General features: G+C 44.3%; 1 protein-coding gene across 1 annotated transcript in view; it reads right to left on the bottom strand.

The window, feature by feature from the left end:
- Positions 1–1,590: 1,590 nt before the first annotated feature.
- Positions 1,591–20,090, bottom strand: part of PASD1 (PAS domain containing repressor 1) — a 98,016-nt gene continuing 79,516 nt past the window's right edge. Inside the window, exons 9-16 of the mRNA XM_034649061.1 lie at positions 18,068–18,143; positions 11,942–12,068; positions 9,771–9,931; positions 6,868–7,050; positions 6,331–6,522; positions 5,643–5,956; positions 4,148–4,406; positions 1,591–1,731 (exon numbers count right to left, since the gene is read on the bottom strand). Of these exons, the coding sequence (XP_034504952.1) occupies positions 1,591–1,731; positions 4,148–4,406; positions 5,643–5,956; positions 6,331–6,522; positions 6,868–7,050; positions 9,771–9,931; positions 11,942–12,068; positions 18,068–18,143 (1,453 nt within the window). The remainder of the gene's footprint in view (positions 1,732–4,147; positions 4,407–5,642; positions 5,957–6,330; positions 6,523–6,867; positions 7,051–9,770; positions 9,932–11,941; positions 12,069–18,067; positions 18,144–20,090) is intronic.

Below are 20,090 nucleotides of genomic sequence, written 5' to 3'. Positions count from 1 at the left end.
AGCCATCCCCCCCCCCCCCCCCCCCCCCCCCCCCCCCCGCCGCAGGGTTTCCGCCACTTGCAGAGTTTATTGGAGCCACCACCAGGGACACTTGCCAACTCAACCTCCACTCATCTCTCTCCTCCACTAAGCACCCTCCTCCCCCCCAACCCTGCTTCAATAGGAAAGTGCCAATTCAGGGGTCAGGACTGTACCTCCACTGCAGGGCACTCCAGCAGGTTCTGCACACCCTCCTCTCCGATCTCTCCCTGAAGAAGCAGCCTGAGGAAGGGCTACAGGTTTACTGGCCAACACTGAGAAGCTTATGGGCACATACACCTAAGCTAAATATTAGGTGAACAGAGCAGGAAGGCTTTGCAGGGCTCAGGGCCAGAGGAGTGGGCTACTTTTTGGTCCTTGGCACTGCCTGGACCCTCCCAGCTTCTGGGAAGCTGCCCAAGAAGAGGGCCTCACCAGCTTGACTTCCCACCTGATGATCCTGCTTCAAGGAGCTGGGTTTTTATGAAACTTGCCAGGTGACTGCTAAGGACTTCAGTTACAAAGGTGTTCGCTGGAACATTTGTAGATGAAAGGCTTAGTCTGCAAGGCATGGTATTCTGGGGGCTTCTAAGACCTGCCCTGATCTCTGTCCGCTGTAGCTCAGTCTAGAAGGGGCAATGCCACATGTGCAGCAGGAGCAGAACAGAGACACAAATGCTCTGAGGCACAGGCAGGGGTGGAGGGGGACATGGAAGAGACCAGGGCTTCCCGGCTGAGCTCTACATCATGCGCAAGGGGTGAAAATGCAGAGATGGGAGGGAAGGACATGCCAGGTGTACAGAACAGGGACAAATCCACTAGGGCAGAAAGACCAGGGCTTGTGTCAAACCCAGTGGTTCAGCGAGGCTGGTGGCAGAGTCTATGAAGGGAGGAGGGACATGCAGCTGTGGAGAAAAGGAGAGACCAGACCACACCAGGCTGAGGACTTGGATTTTATTTGATAAACAATGGAGAACCATTCAACATCATCTTGCTTACAAAAGTCTGCCATAAGTTCAATGAAAGACAATTTTTATTAAGCACTGGAGCTGTGATCATTTCAGTACAAAGCACCTATGTTCATCTGATTTCAGCTTCCCACCACTGGAAGGCTGTTCTCTGTGGTTTCCCCAGCATGACTGTGGAGGAGATGCAGGGTTTGGCCATCAAGGCCAAGGCTTTGGAACTCTTGTGGCTTAAGACAGAACAGCTTCTTACTAGATTGCAAACCATGCTGGAAAATGTTTCTCGGCATAAAAAAAAAGAGTATTCTAACTTGAGCAGACTCTGCAGCCTGCGGGCCCGTGGCCTGCGAGGCCAGGCAGGTAGGTGGGGGACAGCAGTCTCCTGCTGTGGCCTGGCTGCCGTCACACATTAGCACACTTGGGATCACAGGCTGCCTCTGCAACATAACTTTCAAGAAACGGGTTGTGCTCAACAATCCCAAACAGAACTTATAAGGAAAGAAAAGAAAATACCCACCACCCCCTCAACCCCTACTCCAGGGGACTCTGTGGGCCTTGGAGGTCCCCCGGCCATGCAGGCCTCATTGGCCTGTCTGACCCTCTTCTCTCAAGGTTTGGTGTGAAAGTACCGCTGCTGCTGGTGCTCATCCAAGTCAGACGGCTCTGCAGACATAAAATAGCCCATACGGCCTGGTGAGTACTCATCAGGGTCCTCGAAAGCCTCCGGACTTGCCTCAGGAGGTGGCACCTGCCAAAAAAAAGCAGGATGAGGTGAGACACTCTCGAGCTCAAGTCAGCAAGCTGCTGAGAAATACTTCTTTGGAATACAGTCTTACAAGGTGCTGGTAGAAGGTGCATCTGGGGACAATGGGGTTCCTCTCTGCTTTTGTCTTCCAACAGCATCTTGCCTTAAAGACCAGCAAGAGGAGCCCTGGGCTCTCCGAAAGTTTTCTTCATGCCTAAGGCTACTGGGTTCTGTGTCTCGCCCTCCCTAGCCCAGCTCTTCTGCCAGCCGTGGCTAGGCAAAGGCTTGGGAAGGTCTCTCCCTGCCCCTATCCTTGGACCTTGCTATTACTCTGCTGAAACGAAGTAACTTCCATGCTGAGCCTGATGGGCAGCTACCTGGCCTACTTGAACAATGTGATGGGAAAGGTAACAACAACCCACTCCGAACTGCAGAGTGGGGGGAGGGTCAGACGCAAAGGTGGTATTACGAAGGCTAGGCTGGGGGAGTCTTTTCTTTTTTTTTTTTTTTTTTTTTTTTTTTAAAGATTTATTTATTTATTTATTTGACAGAGATAGAGACAGCCAGCGAGAGAGGGAACACAAGCAGGGGGAGTGGGAGAGGAAGAAGCAGGCTCATAGCTGAAGAGCCTGATGTGGGGCTCGACCCCATAACCGGGATCACGCCCTGAGCCGAAGGCAGACGCTTAACCGCTGTGCCACCCAGGCGCCCCTGGGGGAGTCTTTTCTGTTTGAGAGAAAAGGACCTCTTCGGCTGCGTTCTGAAGGTGATGCAAGAATTCAACAAATGCTTAGCTAAATAAGTCAAGCAGAGAAAGACAATTATCATATGGTTTCTCTCATTTATGGAACTTAAGAAGTAGGAAGATCGGTAGGGGAAGAAAGGGATAAAGAAAGGGGGTTAAGCAGAGGGGGAGTGAAGCATGAGAGACTATGGACTCTGGGAAACAAACTGAGGGCTTCAGAGGGGAGGGGGGTGGGGGAAGGGGATAGCCTGGTGATGGGTAGTAGGGAGGGCACGTATTGCATGGTGCACTGGGTGTTATACGCAACTAATGAATCATCGAACTTTACATCAAAAACCAGGGATGTACTGTATGGTGACTAACATAATATAATAAAAAAATATTATAAAAAAAAGAATTCAACAAGTGGAACCCGAGGGACGGAAGAGAAGACAGAGGAACAGAAGGAGCAGGGCTGAGCTATGGGAAGACACATCCCCTCCCAGATGTGTCTGGGGACCTGGGGAGCGGGCGGCCCAGGGACCAGCGGAAATGAGTCAGGGCAGGGTGTGTAGAGCCCCCAAAGTCTTGTGGACAAGGAAGCTCCCACATGGTCCTGCACTTGGTTGCTACACTGCACTCTCCTAACAACCTTCCAGGCATCCTCCCTTCTCCACTTCCTTGGGCTATCTGCTCAGCTTGGTCTTGGCTCTGCTTCTAAGGGCCTATCTAGATGGTAGCGCCTTGAGAGCAGACATAATGAAGGGTTTCACCAGAGTCTGCCTTGGGAACTGAACCACAGGGTCCACTGAGCATCTATGTGGTCTCTTTGTGTGGGCAGTCCCTCTCGTGGATCAACCTTTTGGAGGATTTGCAGTCCAGCTGGTCAAGGTGTGTACGTGAAAATAATCACACCTTTACCATTTAAAATATCCAAACTTGCTCATTCTGCCTTAGCTTACGGGGTTATTTTTTTTCCTTGTTGGTATTGTTAGTTTTAAAAATCAGACGTTAGGCTCCATTAAAACACCCTTTATAAGTTTTAGTCAAAACACCCTTTATAAAGCCAGAATCAAAACACCCTTCGTAAGTTTTAGTCAGATTGTTAGATTGAGAGTGTGTGGTCCCAAGGGCTTGTTGGGAGTGTATCTGGAAGCAAAACCCAATATGTGACTGCCATCTGGACCAGCTGCCAACACTGCCCTAGAAACACGACCGTTACCTATGGTCCCTGCGCTGGAGTCTGCCCCGGCAGCTACGGAGCACCCCGTGGATGAGTACCAAGCACATTCCAGAGAAGGTTTCAGTACAAGGAAACACACCCACACTAGGCCCTGGATTTTGTAGCAGAATGAATGATCTGCAAGTTCAGAAAGGGGTCTGGGCTTGGGCAATGAGCCCAGCATATGGCATGACTCACTTTGTCCAGGTAACATATGCTTGAGAAGTTTTCACATCAGATTGCATTAATATCCATGAGGACAGCTCGGTTTTTCGTGGAAACGTGAATCTTTTTACTCAGCAGTGTGTGCCACCACCATACAAACCACCACCCTCACATTTACTGAGGCTTGAAGTCGGATTTCACACCCAGAGCATACTCCTCTGTTGTGTGCTTTTTGGGGAAGGGGCCCAGCCTCCATGCAGAACGCCCTGACCTGGGCTGGGGAGCAGAGGAGGAAGGAATGTTTATACCTGGGGCCAGGTGGCTTGGTCCTGCAGGGCGGTCTGCTCACTGGAAGGCCAAGCGTTCACATGGAGGTAGTGATGCTGTGGATCTGGCGGCTGTTGCCAGAGTTGGATGTAATCCTGCGGGGTCTCCAGGGTGACTAAGTTGGAGTCAGAATTCATGGGAGACAGAGGGAAGCTGGTAGAAGTGACTGTGTCAGAGACCGGGCTATACCCCAGTGGCAGTGGATCCATGGGCACCCCCTGCTGCTCCTCAGAAAGAAAACTGAAAGAAAAATGTTACAGTGATATGGAGCCATCGCCTTGCTCATCAGTAGGTGTTTACGGCACAATTGGTTTTGGTGGCTAAATCAGGATGTGCTGGTTTGTACCCTCACTTTGCCCAAAGAAGATTCCATTTGCCAGAGTCAAATGAATGTAAAGATTGAGGCAAATTAGTTTTTTGTCTCAAATGGTTTTATTTGTATTACTTGGACGGTCCTGAATCTGACACAATGGTGATCTCTGTGGCCTTGGGCCAGTCACTTTACTTACCCAAAGTCAGGGACATGTCCTTTGTTGCTGAAGGAGCTAACAGCTGAGTGGGGCTGCTGGGCCAGTTCCTCCCTGAAAATCCAGTGCTCTCTCTACAAGAGCCCCATTTATGCTGGGGCTCTTGGGATAAATAGGGACTTCTGAATCTGTACTTTCCACAACCTCCTCAAGTGGATTCTGATTATCAGGCTGGTGGGAAGCACCAACCAGAGGTATCAGGGTCACTGATCCTACAGGGAGGCCCAGAAGGAAATCTGGAGAGCTCTGGGAGGTCTACTCAGAGAGCTGGCATTCATTCAAAAATATTTATTGGGCACCAAGCTTGTGCTCTACAACCCTTTCATTGCTGAACAGAGCTTTCTCTTTCTGGCATTTGGGACCACAGATTTATCACCGAGCAGAAAATGTGTTTATGTCCTCATACTGCTTCCCAGAACTTAGTCCTTCTGTGAGCTTAGCTCTTTGGTATCCAACGACCATCTAGTGACTGTTTCATACCCACTTCCCTCACAGAGACTGTCGATGCTACGAAGACCCCTTCATCTGGTCTGCTGTGATCATCAGATCACGGTGGAGTGGGAGAAGAAAGCTGGGAGCCCAGGAGTCATTCAGCTATGGGCACTTAAGACTTTGCTATAGACGCCCCATGCCATGAGACTGGGCTTGGGTGGATGGAGCCAAGTGATTTTAAGATCTGTGTGCCAATTCCCTAGCTTGGGAACTTCCTTATCTAGGCCTCCTATCTTCACAGAGTCTCCTGCGTTCCATCAACACTTACTTGGCCACACACTTGCATGCAGAGGCAGGGGGCCGGAAACCACAGAGCAAGATGAGTGGGAGCACATCGCTTTTGATGAGGGGGGTTTGGTGTCCTGTGGGCAAGTCACTCATGGTCTCAGGTACAGTATCTGGCCATGAGGGGAAAGCAGGGACTTTAGCTTTTATCACTCTTCCATGCACTTCTTACCTATGACTGTCATCTTCATCGTCCCCCGGGGTTTCATCTTGATAGTAGCCAGAGGGCTGTTGTCCAGCTACTAACTGGACAGGAACAACGATGGGCTGGGTCTGCATGAACGTCGCGGGGTCCTCACAGAGGGGCACAGCTACGCTGGCCTGGCCTGGCAGGCATATCTGCAGCATCTGGTTTCCCACTGTGGCACTAGGCTGCTGTGGCTGCTCCTGCATCTGCTGCTCCGGCAGCAGCTGCTGCCCAAAGTGCTGGTCCTGCATCTGCTGCAACTGCTGCTGCGGAAACAGGTCCTGTCCCTGCAGCAGCGGCTTCAGAAGGAGAGACGACAGGACCTCAGGTCCCGCCAGAGTTCCCCAGAAACAGACTGAACACCCCTGCTCCATTCTCCCAGAGCAGAAGATGACAGTGGCCCTGTGCCTCCGGGCATGGTCTGGGTGATGTCTACGTGCTTATCTGGGCACAAGTTGCAGCCACGCTGCTGGCTGCAACCCACTGCAATCCGGAACACATGTACACATACCTGGGCATGAGTGTACGGGTCTAGCTCACCAAGAATTTTTATCTCAGGCAAGTGAATTGCAGCCAACTGAATAGCCACCACCCCCTCAGTAGAACCGGGTGAGCCCCAGTGTTTATGAAAATGAAATCTTTCAGCTTCACAGTTGAAACAGGCTTTCCATACCTGGCTGGAGACATCACAAGGCTCCTCAAGCTCCTCAGGGCAATTGAAAGAGTGGGATGAACATGAACCACAGGAAAGGCTGATCTCGAAATCGGAGAGGGACTCCATTTGCTCAGTGCGTTGTTTCTTGGGCACTGGCTCTAAAGACTGGGGCTCAGGATGGTCAAGGTGGTGTGAGACGGTTGGCTGCATCTGTAAGGACACAGTATCACGGAGGTCTTATTCAGAGGCTGCACCTTTCCTCAGGGCACAGGACATACTGGGCATAGAGCAGGACAGGTCCCCTGGGAAACCCTGGCTATATAGGAGCCCTGTCTGCCACCACCAAAGACTAGCTGGGCCCATCTCAGCCACTACAGCCAAGAGACAAAGAGCACAGCCATAAGTCCCTGCTGAAGACAGCTCCAAATGTCCCATGCCACCCTGGAGAGCTGCTGTCCCTACTAGCAGGCCCTGGTGACTAACTGCTTGAAAACAGTCAAGGTCCCTCTTCCCCTCTCCCTTCTGCCACTTACTTATGTAGAATGGGCTTCTGACCTGAAAGTTGGAATCCTGCATTCTCTGAAGCTGTTCCTTTATCATTTCCAGTGCGTCCTGCTGGCTTCTGATATCAGCCCGCAGCATCTGTGTCTTCTCCTCCAGCTGCTCCTTAAACTTTTTCATCAGCTCCACCTCCCGCTTGTTGATATATGATATAATTGATGGCGATGGTTGTAATGGCTGTGGGGAGGAATTGCTTGTGGTTCACAGATAGGGACACTAAGTTCTCCAAATCCTACCAGATTGTTTTATTGCCAAGTTTGGAAAGACTGAGAATGAGAATGATGGCACTCCACTCCCAATTTCATTCATCACTAGAAAGTCTGAAGAAGTGGCTAGAGAATCCAGGAATTCAAGATCAGAAATGGGTCATGAGGGGTGCGTGGGTGGCTCAGTCGTTAAGCATCTGCCTTTGGCTCAGGGCATGATCCCAGGGTTCTGGTATTGAGCCCCACATCGGTCTCCCTGCTCCTCTAAGAGCCTACTTCTTCCTCTCCCACTCCCCCTGCTTGTGTTCCCTCCCTCACTGGCTGTCTCTCTCTGTCAAATAAATAAATAAAACCTTTTAAAAAAAAGAAAAGAAATGGGTCATGGGAATCATTTAGTCTGATCTTTTCCCTCAAAACGTAAAGATGTGGAATTGGCCCCAAAGTGTGAAGTGACCAAAGTCTTTAGTGGAAGAGTCAAAGTGCAGCTGGTCATATCACAGAGGAGGCGGGAAACATCTATCAGATGCCCCCATTAGCAATGCGGTAAGAAGAATGCTCCAAGGGCACTTCCTTTGTTTCAGGTACTCTTCTAATCACTGCAAAGAAATTCACGGATTCAGAATGTCCTCAAAAGTAAGTACGGTCCATACACAGTTATAGTAGAGATAACAGGGGCCTGAAACAGACCAGAGGCAGGAGATATAGAAAGGAAGGGACACATTTGAGAGAAATTAAGAAAGTGGACACGGCTTCTCAACTGACCAGCTGAGGGCAGAGGAAAGAGGCAGGGTTCTTGGAAAAGAACTATCTGTGAAAGCTATTATTTGCCTTGATCAAGGTTGGCACGGTGTGTATAAACAAGATGAGAGAATCACAGTCCCAATATTAATGATGAGAAGGCACATATACATGCGACTGCAAGAAAAACAAAAACAAGAGTGTATTCTATCATATAATGTGGCCTTCAACCCGTTGTGGCTAATGGAAGCACACAGCTGAGTTATTAAAAGGAGACAGAGCAAAAAACACGCAAGCTGTTTTTAACACTTGGAATGAAAAATCATATATATATTTTTTAAGTCACTGAAAATTGTCCAATTGTCCTTCTTTTGCTATAGAGTATATAGATGTTCACATAAGAAAGTAGGCATTCATTAAGCCAAAAAAAAAAAAAAAGTAAAACCTCTAAACTCGGGATTGGAAGCCACAAATCATACAGGTTATCGCATCCACATCCCCATTCTCCAAGCAGGAATTTTTTCTCTGCTGTCCCTGGCAGATGAGCAACAAAGCCTGTCTCAGACCTTTCCGTTGAAGGGGAGGAAGCCCACCACCTGGGGAAGAGACCTAAGCCATCTGAGAAAGAATTTCTTGAGGGGAGTGGAAAGCTGCTTGCCCCGGGCTGCTGGGTCTCCACCCTAGTTTGATCCTCTGGAAACTCGCCTTCCACTTTGGGAGCATGACGCTGCACAGCTACTTGGTCAGGCTGTCCTGTCCCTTGCCAGTGTTCCCTCTCCAGTGCGTTCCACTGTGACTACCTTCAACTACGGACAACATGACATTTTCCAGCCTCTCTCCATCGTGGTCTCCAGCTTCTGGATACACTCCAGTCTGTCAATCCAGGGCACCGAAAACTAAGCCCAATATGCTACCACATGTAGAGCTGTACTACCCACACTCATTGCTGGTCATTCTGACTACTTCAAACAAAAGTTATATTTAAAGGTTAGTTATGAATTCATTCAAAGCAGAAGAGAATCTTGTCAACGTTAAAGGGAAACCACAGCTTTTTGGCATAATAAAGACAACATGGATTTCTACAGGAATTTTGTTTAATTGTTCAAAAAATTTCCACAGCAGTCCAGAAATCCCCACAAGGCAAGCAGCCCATTTCAAGATGGAAAAACTGAGACTCAGGGCTGTGCCAAGGTCAATGCTGGGGCCAAACTCAAATAACTCTTCTAGCCCTTAGTCCTTCTTGTTATAGAAGAGCGAGTGACTCATCTTAGGCTTTGTAATTAATGCCCATGATTCTACGTAACAGACCATAAACTCATTATCTTGCCTGCCAATCCTGATTTTAATAATCCTGCTATTATAAAAGATGATTGCCCAAATCTGTGATTATATACACACATTTGAGGATAGAAGAGCAACAGTGTAGTAAATCCAACTGCACTGATCTGGCCTCAGACCTACACTGGTGCTGACATTTGAAGGCTGGATACAACTAACATTCTGAAAGGCATGCTTCTAACCTAATAAAAATCCCATTGGAGAAACCTAGCTTGTGGTGGGACGGTGTTGGTATGGTAGGCAGGGAAGTCACCTTCCCCTGAGAGGGTCAGCATCCCCCCCCCAGGTGATAAGGAACAGAACTCTTAAAAATACTGCCTTTTCTTAGTAGATAAGCTTCCTATTTGGCCCAAACTTTCTCTGAAACCCAAAGTGTCTTTGCATATTTCACATTAAGAGGAGAACAGAGATTTCATCTTTAAAGAACCTCTAACCTCCCTGCTTGCTAGGGTTCACTGGATTCTCAGCTGCATCTGAAAATCCAGTATGACAGAAATAGTGGTAAAAAATAGGATGCTTTCTGCAAAGTGAACCTGAACACAAAAGTGGAAATTAAGGGCTTTGCAGGGTTAGTGAACCAGACAAATATGTGGAGCATGTTTGCCCCAGAGGTACCTCATCGCTGGTGCCAGCAGAAGCACTGGAGGCTGAGCGGGCCTCCTGCTCCACCTGGTCCAGCTGCTCCACCTGGTCCAGCTGCTCCACCTCTTTCTCTTCATCTACTTGCTCCACCTCGTCCACCTGTTCGAATTCAAAGCTCTGCGAAGATGATGTAGCTGAGAAAGCACAGTGGAATGCATAATCAAGAAAACAGAAGTGCCAACGTTATCAAAGAGATTTACAGGTTTCTCTTTATTTCCTTTTTAAGTCATAAAAACAGGAGAGTCCAGTTTTATTCCATGTTAAGGATTAGATGTGCCAGGTACCAAGAATAATTCAGAACATTCCTTAAAAATGTGTTCATATTTGAAAATAAAGAAAAAGGAAGGAGTGTCTGATTTTACCTCCACCTACCCAAGAATAAGTGGGTAGGTACCCAAACCATTTGTGTTGAGTGTCTTTTCATTATAAAATTCTTCTGGCCGTGCTTCTGGAAATTTGGTATCTTCCATCTGATAATACCAAATCAAACCTAACCACAAAATTGCTTCCAAAAAAGTAGGTTCCCCAGAATGTGGGGCTCTCAGGAGTGCTTAAAGTGCTGGTGGAGGTGTTGAGAAACGACCGTCCTTCAAAAATGCAAGGTGGAGAACGTTATTTGAAGAACGCAAAAGGGCAGAGTCAATTTGGAAAATAGTTTGGCAGTTTCTTTCATACACGCTTCCCGTTTGACCCAGCTGTCCCCATCCCAGGAATTTAACCATGTCAATTAAACATTTGTATTCACACAAAAAAACCCTCTATGCAAATGGTTATAGCAGCTTTACATATAATCACTGAAAAACATGGAAACAACCCAGATGTCCTTCTGCAGATGAATGGAGGTTTTTTTTTACACTTTTTAAGATTATTTTTAATAAAAATTTTTTATTATATTATGTTAGTCACCATACAGTACATCCCTAGTTTTTGATGTGAAGTTCCATGATTCATTACTTGCGTATAATGGAACATAAGAAGTAGGAAGATCGGTAGGAGAAGAAAGGGAAGAAGAAAGGGGGGATAAACCGATGAATGGAGTTTTAAACAAATAACTGTGGTGCATGCATAGGTGCAGGCAAGAGGAATGAATCATGGATTCACGCAACATGGATGAATCTTGAATGCATTTTGTTAACAAAGTCAGACCAAAAAGTGGGAAACTGCATGATTCCATTTACATGGCATTCTGGAAAAAGGCAACCAGAGGCGGAATACAGACCAATGGTTGCCAGAGGCTGAGAGACGGAACTGGAGTTCAAAGAGACAACACAAAGGAATCCTGGGATGAGAGAACTGTTCTGACTGGTACTATGGTGGCAGATACAGGACCCTTTGCATTTTCAAACCCACCGAAGCATACATCCCAAGGAGTGAAGTTTACTGTGTGCAAATTCAAAACTAAATTTGTCCTTACACATTTCAGAAATCACAATCATGGCTTCATGGACTTCCCCTCCCAAAATCAATTGTTTTGAGAAGAATTTTTAAACGAAGTTTCAGATTGACAGCAATAATGTAAGAGTTGCTAGCTAGAATATTTTTAAAATAGAGGTATTAGTTCTATATATGAAGATTCCACAATACAAAGACTCTATGCTAAGGTTGGCAAATTAGAGGACAGGACTTGCATTATGCATCTGGCACCACTTCAAGTTTTGTATTTTTTATACAATTATATTTATGAAATACCTTTAATATTGAAACTTACGTAATAAACACCACTGTTTCTGAGTGACTATCCTTTTTGTCCTTTACTAAAAATTCTTCTTATAGTGCTTTTTTTTAAAACAAGAGGTTTCTTTGGACTGCAGCCGCTATGGAACAGCAGTGAAGACTGCGTGAGGACAAAGAGATAAGAGGCTACTCCTCCAAGGGCTGAGATCTAGCACCAATCTTTAGAAGATTAAATTTTAATGGGACAGAATAATACCATTCCCAAGCACTTGAACAACTGATGAGATATTCACTTTCATCGCTCTCAAATCATCATCTCAAAAAAGTTTTTGAAGATGAAGAAAGCTCACTCTTGTGATTTCACACCATTAGGAACAGAACATTCTCATCCCTTGAAAAAAACAAGAGCTACCGGGTTGGCCACTATTTTTCTTCTGATAATCCCTGTCCACATGTCCAAATGTACCTACCTGGTGATGCCAGTATTTTTTCCAGGGACGATGTGCTGGAATCATCTGTATCAGACTCTGCCCTAATTACATGAACAGACTCTTGGGGACCATACTGCTCGACCGCTACAATATCATCAGCTTGATCCTGGGAATTTCCAAAAGAGGAGAAGATGAGATTTCAATTTGGGGATAGATATATAAACAGCAGGAAACATGGGCAGAACACAAACTTGGATACATTTCACATCGCAGTTTCCCACACTGCTTCTATCAGTTGAATACCTAAACAAAACCATCATGAAACATGTCCTTGAAAAATATTACTGGAAGGTAATAACAAGCAGAGATTATGGGTGCCACGTGCTATACTCTGGCAAAACTGAGAAAATAAACACAGTACGGATGCGCTGAAACCACACGCATAAGAAAATTGTGTACCACTCAAAAGCCGTGGCACAAACAAAAACAAAACAAAACAAGACAAACAAACAAACAAACAAAAACCACAATGCCTTTCTCAGGTGTTGGTAGGATGCTGACCCAGCCGAGGGAGAAGGGCACCACTACCAGAGGGCCTGCACATGCAGCCCTCACTGAGAGCAAGGGAAGGCCAGATGGAGGCTGTTTAATGGCCACTTCATGTCTTCAATGCAGGTTAAAGTTGGAAGTATTATTACCAAAAACATCTTTACTAGGGTAGCACGGAGACGGAAATGGCCATGGAGAGCTTCTAGCGCAACCTCCCCCTCTGATAGTGTCAAAGAGGACAAGGTCACACAGCAGGGCAGGAGCAGAGCCAGAGTCCAAGGACTTCAAACCCAGTGCTCTCTTCCTTAACCCTGGTATCTAAATTGAAGCCATTTGCTGCTTTAAACTGTACACATCATATTCCAAGTTTACTGATCCACTTCCACTTCCGTAATGACTAGATCCTTTTTGAACAGTCTGCAGCTCACCACTCAGATGAAATGTAAGTACCTGGTCTAGCCCTGGAATCTTTTCATCTCTGCTGAAAATTTTAGTACTTGGGCTGTTTTTTGTTTTGTTTTGTTTTTAAGGAAAAACTCACATCAATGATTTATTTACCATTCATCAGTTTTTGCTTGTTCCACTGTTTTTTTTGGTTTTTATTTATTTTTTTTAATAATTTATTGTTATGTTAGTCACCATACAGTACATCCTTAGTTTTTAAGGTAGTGTTCCATGATTCATTATTTGCATATAACACCCAGTATGTGCCCTCCTTAATACCCATCACTGGCCTATCCCATTCCCCCACCCCCTCCCCTCTGAAGCCCTCAGTTTGTTTCCCAAAGTCCACAGTCTTTCATGGTTCATTCCCCTTCTATTTACCCCACCTTCATTCTTCCCTTCCTTCTCCTACCGATCTTCCTGCTACTTCTTATGTTCCATAAATGAGTGAAACCATATGATAATTGTCTTTCTCTGCTTGACTTATTTCACTTAGCATAACCTCCTCCAGTCCCGTCCACGTTGCAGCAAATGTTGGGTAATCATTCTGTTTTGTTTTGTTTTTTTCAGACTGGATTAAAACACAGACCCATGCCAATTTTTCTACAAGGAACCTGTCTGTTCGAACACATTGGCCCAGATCAAATCCCAGCATTTGAACTTCAGAAAACTGCACAACCTCCGGTATCATGGGAGAGACCCAGGAAAACTGAGTGACTCCCAAGGTGGTGGAAGCCATCATCTTGGATACCATCTCCAGCTAAAGACAAAAGAAGATGCTGGGACTGGAGGAGTCAGTTATGGGAGGTGGCCAGAGGAAGCAAAGTAATAAGGGTAAAATTGTTATGCAGACCTAAATCATTATCTTTTCCATTGATGAGTTCCTAGTGATTCAGAGTCTTCCTCCTCTTCCTGATACAGAGAGCGAGACATCCTTAACAAAGGGAGATTTCCCTTATAAATATAATGTCTCTTACAAAAGGTTAACTTTTACTCAGTCTTTTGAGCTTCTCCTGTGTTTGCACTTTCTTAAAAATATTTACCTTAAAATAATCTTTATTCCAGAGACATATTTTGGGGTGGTAAATTCTGCTCCCCTACAGTGAGGAATAGTTGGAAAATGGAATACAAAATCAGCACTTTGTATTTATTTTTTTTCTTTTTTAAAAAATTTTATTGAGTTTTTAAAATTTTAATTCCAGTGTAGTTAACATACAGTGTTATATTAGTTTCAGTGTATAATATGATTCAACAATTCCATACATCACCCAGTGCCTCATCATGACAAATATACTCCTTTTTTATAATAATATTTTTTTATTATATTATGTTAGTCACCATACAGTACATCTGTAGTTTTTAAGAAGTAGGAAGATCGGTAGGAGAAGAAAGGAAGAAGAAAGGGGGGTAAACAGAAGGGGGAATGAACCATGAGAGACTATGGACTCTGAGAAACACACTGAGGGCTTCAGAGGGGAGGGGGGTGGGGGAATGGGATAGACCGGTGATGGGTAGTAAGGAGGGCACGTATTGCATTGTGCACTGGGTGTTATACGCAACTAACGAATCATCGAACTTTACATCGGAAACCGGGGATGTACTGAATGGTGACTAACATAATATAATAAAAAATTATTATAAAAAAAAGAAGTACTAATACAATGTATCTTTAAAAAAACAAATAAATAAATAAATAAAATAATAATAATAAAAATAAAAAATAATCAGAGGGGCATCTGGATGGTGCAGTTGGTTAAGCATCTGACTCTTTATTTTTTCTTTTGTTTCTCTTGCCTTTGGAGATGTCACGAAAAAAGTTCCTGTGGCCGAAGTCTTAGAGGTTATAGCCTATGTTCTCCANCCTATGTTCTCCTCTAAGATTTTGATAGATTCCTGTCTCACATCGGTGTCTTTCATCCATTTGGAGTTTATCTTTTTGTATGGTGTGAGAGAGTGGTCAAGTTTCATTCTTTAGCATATAGCTGTCCAATTTTCCCAGCACCATTTATTGAAGAGACTGTCTTTTTTTCCACCAGATGTTTTTTCCTGCTTTATCAAAGATTAGTTGCCCAAAGAGCCGAGGGTCCATTTCTGGGTTAGCTATTCTGTTCCATCGGTCTATGGGTCTGTTTTTGTGACAGTACCATGCTGTCTTCGTGATCACAGCTTTGTAGTACAACTTGAAATCTGGCATTGTGATGCCCCCAGCTTTGTTTTTCCCTTTCAACAGTTCCTTGGCGATTCGTGGCCTTTTCTGGTTCCACACAAATTTAAGGGCTGTTTGTCCTAGTTCTTTGAAAAATGTCATTGGTATTTTGATCGGGATAGCATTGAAAGTGTAGATTGCTCTGGGTAGCATGGACATTTTAACTATGTTAATTCTTCCGATCCATGAGCATGGAATATTTTTCCATCTTTTTGTGTCTTCTTCAATGTCTTTCAAGAGTGATTCTAGAGTATAGATCCTTTACGTCTCTGGTTAAGTTAATTCCAAGATAACATATGATTTTTGGTGCTATTGTAAATGGGATGGATTCCCTAATTTCTCTTTCTTCAGTCTCATTGTTCATGTATAGAAATGCAACTGATTTCTGAGCATTGATTTTGTATCCTGCTGCATTACTGAATTGCTCTATAACTTCTAGTAGTTTGGGGGTGGATTCTTTTGGGTTTTCCATATAGAGTATCATGTATTTACCCCAAAGATACAGACGTAGTGAAGAGAAGGGCCATATGCACCCCAATGTTCATAGCAGCATTGTCCACAATAGCTAAATCGTGGAAGGAGCCCAGATGCCCTTCAACAGATGACTGGATTTAGAAGATGTGGTGCATATATACAATGGAATATTACTCAGCTATCAAAAAGAATGATTTCTCAACATTTGCTGCAACATGAATGGCATTGGAGCAGTCAAGCAGAGAAAGACAATTATATTGTTTCACTTATTTATGGAACATAAGAAACAGGAAGATTCGTAGGAGAAGAAAGGGATAAAGAAAGGGGGGGTAATCAGAAGGGGGAATGAAGCACGAGAGACTATGGACTCTGAGAAACAAACTGAGGGCTTCAGAGGGGAGGGGGTGGGGGAATGGGATAGACCGGTGATGGGTAGTAAGGAGGGCATGTACTGCATGGTGCACTGGGTGTTATACACAAGTAATGAATCATGGAACTTTACAGCACTTTGTATTTAAAACAGAAGTGTATCTCCTATGTCAGAGAAGGGCTTAAATAGTAAAAGCATTGCTGTCTGCACAGTCCCAGAAACACACAAATCCTTTCACACAAAATTGCATGCAGGCCTGAAAACCAAAGTGAGGGTCCACCCACCTAGCCTACCTATACTGCTCTGGGGTTCCCTTTACTTTACATTTGAAGAGTGCTATAAAAATGACACAGTGCTGTAATATACAATATTCATCTGTGCATCTAATATTTATGAACGCCTACTATGTGTGGTAAACCTTGTTCAAGATATTTAGGGATAGGCTGATGAACAAGTCAGCCCCTGTCCTCACAGAAGCTTCGTTCTACTGCAGGAATACAGAGAATACACTGATAAATGAGGTTACATCCAGATGAGATAGCCTGGGAGACGACCACTCCTCTTTTACTGACAGGAAACAGAGGCTCTCCACCAGCAAATAACTTTCCTCAGGTCACAAAACTGGTAAATGGCCAAATCAGGAATTGACCCTTATCTTTTGAAGTCTAGGACCATCTTTCTGCAGCACCACCATGGCAGCCGTGTCACAGGCACCCAGGGAGTGGCAGGTAAGGTGGAACACCATTCACAGGAAAGGCTTTCTGAGAGGCTTTTTCTGTTCTATGCCTCTTTTCTTGCAGTTTGATCTTCTCTCTCAGATGAGATTTCAGATCACTTAGAACAGATCCAGGTTTCATATTTCTATTAATGTGTATCCCTGTAAGATTCTCTCTAGTGACGTCTGGCGAATGGATAAATGGATGATATATTCAGTGGCTTAGACAGAGGATGGGGACTATCTAGGCTAATTAGGGGCTGGGTTCTGCCCATGAAGGAATGATGCTGGCTCATGAGTCTACCCCACATTAGGCTACTGCGGCAGGTACGTCAGTAAACTTCCTTTTTGAAATGTACTCACAAGTCAAAAAGATCTTAAACAATGGCATAGAGCTTAGGTTAATGTTTTAAAAAGTACTGTAGGGCCCTTTCCAAGTGTTGGGGGCCAAGAGCAGGCTGCCCCAAGATGGACTACTTTGGCATGAAGATTATTTTGAGTTAAAAAAGCAATCAAAACCCAGCAGATTCAGGAAAAACTCTTTACCTGCCCAACAACTGCCTAAAAGAATTTAGATAGAAGCCCTGCTCCAGGGGGCGTCTGGGTGTCTCAGTCGTTAAGCGTCTGCCTTTGGCTCAGGGTGTGATCCCAGCGTTCTGGGATCGAGCCCCACATCAAGCTCCTCTGCTGGAAGCCTGCCTCTCCCTGTCCCACTCCCCCTGCTTGTGTTCCCTCTCTTGCTGGCTGTCTCTCTCTCTCTCTCTCTGTCAAATAAATAAATAAAATCTTTAAAAAAAAATAAAAAAGAAGAAGAAGCCCTGCTCCAGGAAGAGAGCTATCACCATATATCATTATACCATAAACTAGGGATGGTGCACAGGGAGGAACCTAGCAAAGCTGTTCGATCAAAGTCCTCTCTGTGTCCCATTGTTTCTGAGTACCCAGCAAACATTTGTTTACCAAACATTTACTTTTTCTCATTCTTTCTGAGGATTGCATTCCTTCCCTTTGAAATCCCCTTTTCCTCAGTTCAGAATGATATATATACCTCCTTCTGCTTGACTTCTTTGAAATTTCCATGCCTGTGTGGGTTCCCTCCGTGTACGCTATTAAATTTGATTTTCTCCCATTAATCTGTCTCATGTCAATTTGATTCTTAGTCCGGCTAGAAGGACCTCGAAGGGGACAGGACATTCCTGCCCCCCGACACAAGCATGGCGGTTGCCAGCTCCCAGTAAGAAATGGTTATAAAATGACAGCTGTGGAACACTGCTCAAGTGCTATGCCCACATGGGATATTTCTCAAAATTAAAACCTTTTTCTGTTGGCAACACACATTAACTAAAGAATCAACATTACAGGGAGAAGGATCCATCCATTTACCCTACGACTCTCTTATGTACATACGTCTGAGGCGGCAGCAGCAGCAGCAGATTCAGCAGGCAGCGATTCCGTTCTAAAACTTCGTTTTTGGCCCTGGCTTCTATAAAGAAATGAAAAGAGAAATGGTAAGCACATCTCACTTGCCATTAAATCTAAACTTTCTGTTGTACAGTAAAAATAAGGTTCAAATAAGAACAAATATTTAGGGGCAACTCGGTGGCTCAGTCAGTTAAGCGTCTGCCTTCGGCTCAGGTCATGATCCCAGGGTCCTGATACGGAGCCCTGCATCAGGTTCCTTGCTCCGTGGGGAGCCTGCTTCTCCCTCTCCCTCTCCCTGCCACTCCCCCTCCTTGTGCTCTCTCTCTGTCAAATAAATAAGATCTTAAAAAAAAGAACAAATATTTATTTTTCTTAAGACATCACATCAATCTTTGAGGTGCTGCTAATCCTACAGAGAAAGTTGTTCTGCACCATATCTATAAAATAAATCATCTGGACCCTCATTAGAGTGAGGTTTGCCGCAGGTCTCAATGCCTTTGGTTAACAGTGGTGAGCAAAGCAAGCTTAAAAAAAAAAAAAAGAAAAGGCAAGGCGTATGAGTGAATCTTCGTAATTTTTAAACAAACTGCAATTACAAAAATATGCCTTCCAGGCAAATTTAATTTTGTTTCCTGTAATTAGAAAAACTCACTATTCTTTGGCTCATTAACAATTCATGTCTATCAAAATTAGAATTGTGGTGCCCAAGGTGAGAATGCAGCTTCCTGGCACCTGAATCTAAGTACAGCTTATTTTTCACCAAATAAGTGGAAGGTGAGAGAGAACTTGGCGGCGGGGGGGGGAGAGAGATGGATGGAGGGGAAGAGAGAATATGAATGAATGAGAATCTTGGTTTTAATACGGAAATTACTTTTTAAGCCTTAAAAATTTCCCAAAGATCTGTTATGGAAATGTATTTTGTTTTCAAGAGTTTTTCCTTTTCAGGCCAAGGCCAAAGAGTGAAAAGCCCCATCACTCCACAAAATGAGAAACTGGAGTCTGATAACAGGATAAAAAAAAAAAAGAGCAGCAACACAGTGACAAAATGTTATCTGTGAAACATTCCCAATTCATTCAGAAAACACAAAATTAACAGAATAACAGGATCATTCTGCGAGGTTTCAAAACGTCAAAACTGATATAAAGAGAAATTTTCCATTTGATATTTCACAGGACCCAGTCAAAAAATCAATTTTACTTACATCATTTTTTAAAGATTTATGTATTTGAGAGAGAGAGAGAGATTGAGAGAGAGTGAGCAGGAGGAGGGACAGAGGGAGAAGGAGAGAATTTCAAGCAGACTCCCCACGGATCTCGGAGCCTGATGTAGGGGTCAGTCTCAGGACGCCAAGATCATTAACCAAGCCAAAATCATGAGACTGAGCCACCCAGGCGCCCCCTACATCCTTTATTTTTAATGGTAGAAAACTAAGAAGAGTTTGAAAAAATACATATTTTGGATATCAAAATATGTAACATTTAGGAAGTAGTGATTTAAATTGCATAAAGCAACTACTTAATGAGTAAATTCAGTCATTTGTGTATATGATGGGGCTATAAAATGTCTACTATGTATTTCTTAATGGTTCAACTTTCAGCATCAAGTAACATAAACAGAGTCACTTACAAATTTGCCCTCACATCATTTAAAAATAAAATTCCTAAAAGATTATCATCTATAATTATATTTTTCTCAGTCTTTGACTAAATTTATAAGCCAGTTTAGTCTAACAGAATGTTTTCTCACTTAGTAAGTGTTGGTATTTCTTCAAAGTGTTTTTCACTTTTCTGTTCTTTCTCTGTATTATCTCCTTGCGGACTGCATTTTGTCCCTTGGCTTCAACTAGGGGCAACTCTGACATCTCTATCTCAAGACCTTTCCCTGGGCTATAGACCCAAATATCCAACTGCCTTCAGAACATGCAGTCTGGATGTCTAACACTAGACACCTTAACTCCAGATGGTCCAATTAGACCTCTCCTCCACCACTTCCTCTTCCTTCTCCAGT

This window comes from Ailuropoda melanoleuca, chromosome X, assembly GCF_002007445.2.
Source record: "Ailuropoda melanoleuca isolate Jingjing chromosome X, ASM200744v2, whole genome shotgun sequence".
Lineage (NCBI taxonomy): Eukaryota > Metazoa > Chordata > Mammalia > Carnivora > Ursidae > Ailuropoda > Ailuropoda melanoleuca.
The sequence above is the reverse complement of the archived record's forward strand: the minus strand, read 5'-3'. Positions and strand labels throughout refer to the sequence as shown.